This window comes from Papaver somniferum, chromosome 7 (assembly GCF_003573695.1).
Source record: "Papaver somniferum cultivar HN1 chromosome 7, ASM357369v1, whole genome shotgun sequence".
Taxonomy (NCBI): Eukaryota; Viridiplantae; Streptophyta; class Magnoliopsida; order Ranunculales; family Papaveraceae; genus Papaver; species Papaver somniferum.
The window spans coordinates 55,037,664-55,043,796 of NC_039364.1; the positions used below are offsets into that span (position 1 = coordinate 55,037,664).

Below are 6,133 nucleotides of genomic sequence, written 5' to 3' on the forward strand. Positions count from 1 at the left end.
CTCCATGGTAACAAGGGGTAAAAGAGGTATTTTTAAACCCAAATTTTTTAATACAAAGTATGTTCTATCAGCAAACTTTACCTCAGATATTCCACCACCAACACCTACCTGTTATTCTAAGGCAATAAGAATACCTCAATGGAAACAATCTATGGAAGAAGAACATACAACCCTTAAGGATGCAGGCACATATACACTTGTTGCACCAGATCCATCCTATAATGTTGTAGGCTGTAAGTGGGTATTTAGAATCAAATATAAGGCTGATGGTTCTTTAGATAAATGTAAATCTAGACTGGTGGCCAAAGGGTTTCATCAACAAGAAGGAATTGACTACACAGAAACTTTTAGTCCTGTAGCCAAACCAACAACTATTAGACTAATCATTTCATTGGAAGTTCACTTCAACTGGGTAATGAAACAATCAGATGTTAGTAATGCCTTCTTACATGGGGATTTAGCTGAAGATGTTTATATGCAACAACCTCCAGGCTTTGTTGATCAAACCAAGCCTCATTATGTATGTAAACTACATAAATCCATATATGGTCTGAAGCAAGCTCCCAGAGCTTGGTATGATAAATTGTTACAAATTCTTCTCACTCATGACTTCAAACCCTCCTTAGCAGATGCTTCCTTATTTGTTCAAAAGTTTGGATCAAGGATTACAGTTCTTCTGGTCTATGTAGATGACATTATTATCACTGGGAATTCAACTGAGTATATTTCTCAGTTTATCAATCACCTTAAGACATACTTTCCTATCAAAGACTTGGGCTCTCTTCATTATTTTCTTGGTCTTCGGGTGAAAAGAAATTCAGACAACCTTTTTCTTAGTCAAACTAAGTATGCCTTGGACTTATTGGAGAAATTCAATATGACTGGTGCTAAACCCTGTAGTACACCAGTCTCACTCTCTACTTCACTCACTGCTTCAGCTGGTACTCCATTAGCAGATCCAAGTGAATACAGATCATTAGTGGGTGCTCTACAATATCTTACTTGGACAAGGCCTGAAATTAGTTTTGCTGTGAATCAGGTATGTCTTTATATGCAAGCTCCTACTGATCAACACTTTATTGCAGCCAAGAGAATTCTAAGATACATCAAAGGCACCCTAGATTATGGTATACTATTTTCCAAAGGTCTTCTTACATTACATGGCTTTAGTGATGCTGACTGGGCAGGATCAATTGATACAAGAAGATCTACAGGAGGTTTTTGTATATTTTTTGGTCCTAATCCAATTACTTGGTCTAGCAAAAGACAAGGTAGTGTCTCAAGAAGTTCCACTGAATCAGAATACAGGTCTCTAGCCAATACCACAGCCGAAATTGTTTGGGTTTGTCAGCTACTCAAAGATCTTCATCTCTTGCTTCCTGCTCCACCATTGATATCTTGTGACAATCAAAGTGCAGTTTCTCTGTCATCTAATCCAGTATTTCATAGTAAAATGAAACATCTGGCCATTGATTATCATTTTGTCAGAGAACTTGTTCAGAACAAAAACATTGAGGTCACATACATTTCAACTTGGAATCAAATTGCAGACATTCTCACCAAGGGACTGGCAGGACCAAGATTTTCTACACTCAGAGACAAGATGAAGGTAATTTCTAGTAACAACCTCCAGCTTGAGGGAGGCTAATAGTACTGAGAATCTCATAGAGTTCTCACGTGTGTCTGAGTGTGTGAGAAATGATCCTTATTGGCTGAGTGTGAGCTGTCCACAGCCTGTCCTGTTCTAACATTTCTTGTCTTAGTCAGGACATGTATAAATATAGGTCTGTCTAGTTTTCAGTCTGTAAGAAAGAAATCAGATTCTTGTTTTTCAATCAATACAATATGTACTACTATTTTCCACATGGCTAGTGTGAAATAAGTTTGGCATAATAGTTTGTTATTCGCACGTCATACGTGTAAGATCCGTTGAAACAGGAGAAACAGAATCCAGGTACAACACAGCATTACAAAGGAAATCAATTCAATTCAAACCTCCCAAATTGTAGCTAACAAAAGAAAGAACAACGAATCACTCGGTAGTCGTGCAAGTGACATCACCGCCTCCACCACGACTCCTATTCCTTTTCTCTCTCTCCCTGGAAATTCGGTATTCTTTCTCTATAAATAACCCAGCAGATGCCTTCACTTGTTTCTCATCGTCTTCATCAACACCACGCTCCTCTTCCCCTCCTACAAACAAATTGTAAAACTAAAAGGAATCGGAATTTGCAGGTCACATTTGTGTCTACTCCAACCTCTTCAAATATGTCTGCGAATTCCAATTCTTTAGAAAGGTATTGGTTCTATCTTCTTTGTTTTTCTTTGATTGTAAATTAAATTTCAAGATGATATTGAGATTTTGGTTTTCATTGGAAGTACTTTGCATGTTTAATTGTTTAGGTTATTAGGAACAATGCAAATGAGAGGCCAAAGTGTATTTTACATGTTCTTGAAATTACAGGGTTGGATTTGATCCAACCACTGCTTTGTGCGGTCAAACAAACTAGTTTTCTTTTAAAACTGGTTAGACCCTGTGATACCTTATGGAATTCTGAGAAGGTTTTTAAATCTGAAAAGTTTAGATGGTTAGTCAAGAATTGGTGGAGATGCTATGGATATGATGCTGCTGTAATGATCTTGAAAAATCTTGTAATTGTTTCCGGTTTTCATAATTGGTTTATTAATGTATCTTCCCGAGGTTTTTCCTCTTTTATGATTTTTTTTTTATTAAGATTAACCTGGATTCTCTTTAAATGAAACCTGAAAGCATAAGAATTCCTTTGACTATTTTTTATAATTTATTCATCGGATGCAGTCGTTTAATTTGATTGGATTTTGTATCATGGGTTATTGGCGGAATGATCAGATCTGTGTGACTTACTCTCTTTGTTTTAGTGGTATCTGATGGAAATGAAGTTTGTTTTGGTCACTCGATCAGAATTCGTAGTATTTATCAACAGAAGTTAGTTTGCCCAATGCCAGCAAGAGCAGGATGTTGGATGGCACGAGACTGTCTTTGTTCGGTCTGCTGCCTCATTGTTTATTTAACCAGATGCTAAGTTTTGAGTGTGTTTCGGCTCTAAATTTAGCTGATAGGTGATACAGCTTCTTAAGTTTTTGGATTTTAGACCATCAGCAATTCAATCTCGATATGATAAATATAGGAAATAGATTAAATAACTAGGGTGCTAGATTACAGATGGGTTTTACGTTGCCCAGCAACTGTTTGTGTATTTATACAAAATGTGAGGACCTATATTGGTATGTATGATCTTCAATCTTCATTCCGTTCCGTGAAATTTCGAGTTGCTGAATTTACTAGTGTGTATATTATATAATCCCCATGTCTGAGATTGTTTTTTTAACACCACGCAATCTGAGATTCATTTTATACTTCCACAAAAGCATGTGATGTAACTTAACAGTGTCCATATCTCTATGTTGCATTGTTAATTTCGTTGAATGGACCTTCAACAGACGTTCTATTTCTAGTCTCGCACCACTTGAAGCAATACTATTTGACATCGATGGGACACTATGTGATTCAGATCCACTCCATTTCCTTGCATTCCAGGATATGCTTCAAGAGGTACAGATTTTTGCATGACAACTAGTAACAATTCCTGTGTATTACCTCATAAGACTAAGATTACAGGTGTTTCACAGGTGGGTTTCAATGGTGGGGTCCCTATCGATGAAGAATTCTTCATTCAAAAGATTGCTGGGAAGCATAATGATGATATCGGTGTAGTACTCTTCCCTGATTGGGAACCGGAGAAAAGCCTCAAATTCTTGGTTGAAAAGGAAGCCTACTTCCGCAGGTAATCTCAAAAGGATTCATCTGTTTAATCCTTTGTAATTTTCTTCATCTCCAGTAATGCTAATTGTTCTTACAAATTATTTTATATCGCAGGTTAGCTGCTGAAAAACTATCACCAGTTAAGGGACTATACAAGTTGCGTAAATGGGTCGAGGATCGAGGACTTAAGCGGGCTGCAGTAACAAATGCTCCAAAAGAAAATGCTGAGCTTGCATTGTCAAGCCTCGGCATAACCGAGTTCTTTCAGGCTGTCGTGCTTGGTGATGAATGTGAACGAGCAAAACCGTTTCCAGATCCTTACCTAAAGGGTCTTAAACTACTAAACGCTTCACCTGATCATACTCTTGTATTTGAGGTTCGTGTGGCTAGTTCTTATCGTACACTTTTACAGTTTTTTTACTTTGAAGGGTTTTAAATATATGATGCAAAAGAACCCGAAGATGTTGCTTTTGGTCGGAGTTTTCTGTTGAAAGATCTGGAGAACCGTTGAAAATATGGAAGTAAAACCGAAAACTGTTTTTCTGTGAAAAGTAAAAGAACCTTCCACATTTTCTGATGGTTTGTCACTTTCACATTGTCAGGATTCTGTATCAGGGACAACAGCTGGTGTTGCAGCTGGATTACCAGTGGTGGCTTTGACTACTGGGAATCCTGAACATTTACTTCGGGAAGCTGGTGCATCCTTGGTTATTGAGAATTATGAGGACCCAAAACTGTGGAGTGTGCTAGAAGAGCTAGATGCACTAGCAGCTAAACTTTAAGTCGCAACTTGAAACGGTATTTTATCATTTTATACCCGTCGAAAAGTGATATAGAAATTCCAACAAGATCATTGCGTTGCAGATTTGTGTTTCTTGCATTTCTGTCTCATTTTAATCTAAAGAGGGTCCAAACTTCAAACACGTCATTTAATCAACACTTAGCTGGTTATGTTTGTAAAATATATTGATATTATCTCTCTATATATATCTAAATTGATCGTCAAGTAAACTGAATTCAGCTTTGATATAAGCTGCAAATGCTTATTTTAGTTAACTGATTCTAGTATATGAGGAAGTCTGATCAGAATAAGGAATGATGTGATATTATAACACTGCGAGGAAAAATCTGAAATTTGATCCTTTTATTGTATCCTTCCTTTTGTCTTAAAAATTTTGAAAGTTGGTTTTGCTGAGGTAGTGACATCCATCAGTGAGCCCGGGGTACATTTCTGATGATTTCCACCTTCATAGTTTCTTCTCATTTCTGTTGTGTCTTTATTGAAAGTTGGTTTTACTGAGGTAGAGACATCCATAGAGAGCCCAGGGTAAATTTCTGATGAGTTACTTCTCATTTTTGTAGTGTCTTTTTTTTTTTTTATAGCATAGAACAGTGGTCCTTGGACTACTTTCTAAATTCTTCCTTCAGTTATCCTAAATTTATAGGTAATTTTAGGGTTTAAACCGGGAGCATGAGAACCATTAGAACACTTGATGATCGGATGGTTTAAAACCATTGCCAAAATCAATTTGAAAATATTTATCTTTATTAATTTCGGATGTGGATCACGAAAACTGTTTGTGGATACCAAAATCCTGCATCAAATGCACCCAGTCTTGCGTGGCGTGAATATTCTCCTCACAAAAATATATCTGTGTCATTAAACAGTGAGAAAGGTTTTTCCTTCCATTCGCTTCTTCTCCCTGATGACAATTTTGCTCCGCGGGTACTGCCCTGTTTGGGGCGGCCCGGGTTTTGCGTGTATAAATGGGTACGAGGTTGGGTATGGTAATACCCGGAGTTAATGAAGCGGGGATAGGATTCAAGGTCCCCCGTCTCTTTCAGATTCCTATCTAGAGTTTTGGGACTTTTAATCATATCGCTAAGATAAAGTAGAGTGCGACTTTGTGCACCCCTCTAAACCAGGGTGCACATTCCTCCCCATATTATTGGCTTATGTTGATTATCTTTTTGTTTCTAATCACTTATCTCCCTTTTTATTGTTCCTATTCTTATATTGGCTTATGTTTAACCCTAGTTACTTATCTTGGATTTTTGAAAACAAAATCAAATTATCTCTCTCCTTCATTAATAGATTTGATTTTATTAGTATTAAAATTATGATGACTAGTTGTGTTCCCGTGCGTTGCACGGGTTTGAATTATGTGGCGGGTTGTTACATCTTTGGTTAGCTTGGTTCGAATGCACTCGATGTTATCTATAAAGAAATAATAGTTCACTCTTTAGTCGACCACTTTCAATGAATTGGTTTACCTTTTACCGAGAACTTCCTTCTACATAGAACAAAAGATAGATATTTTTTAGTGACTG

At 37.1% G+C, this 6,133-nt stretch overlaps 1 protein-coding gene across 1 annotated transcript; it reads left to right on the plus strand.

The window, feature by feature from the left end:
* The first annotated feature begins 1,998 nt into the window (after positions 1-1,998).
* LOC113297349 (haloacid dehalogenase-like hydrolase domain-containing protein Sgpp) lies at positions 1,999-4,870 on the plus strand. The gene is made up of 5 exons (XM_026545785.1): positions 1,999-2,297; positions 3,481-3,592; positions 3,670-3,824; positions 3,917-4,178; positions 4,405-4,870. Exons 1-5 carry the CDS (start codon positions 2,140-2,142, stop codon positions 4,582-4,584), a joined length of 867 nt encoding a protein of 288 aa, XP_026401570.1. The 5' UTR covers positions 1,999-2,139; the 3' UTR covers positions 4,585-4,870.
* The last annotated feature ends 1,263 nt before the right edge of the window (positions 4,871-6,133 follow it).

Bases quoted from the DNA above. Each gene is read 5' to 3' on its own strand.
- LOC113297349 (XM_026545785.1), top strand. From the start codon at position 2,140: ATGCCTTCACTTGTTTCTCATCGTCTTCATCAACACCACGCTCCTCTT. The intron at 2,298-3,480 runs GTATTGGTTCTA...GACCTTCAACAG, and splicing joins AATTCCAATTCTTTAGAAAG to ACGTTCTATTTCTAGTCTCG. The intron at 3,593-3,669 runs GTACAGATTTTT...GGTGTTTCACAG, and splicing joins TCCAGGATATGCTTCAAGAG to GTGGGTTTCAATGGTGGGGT.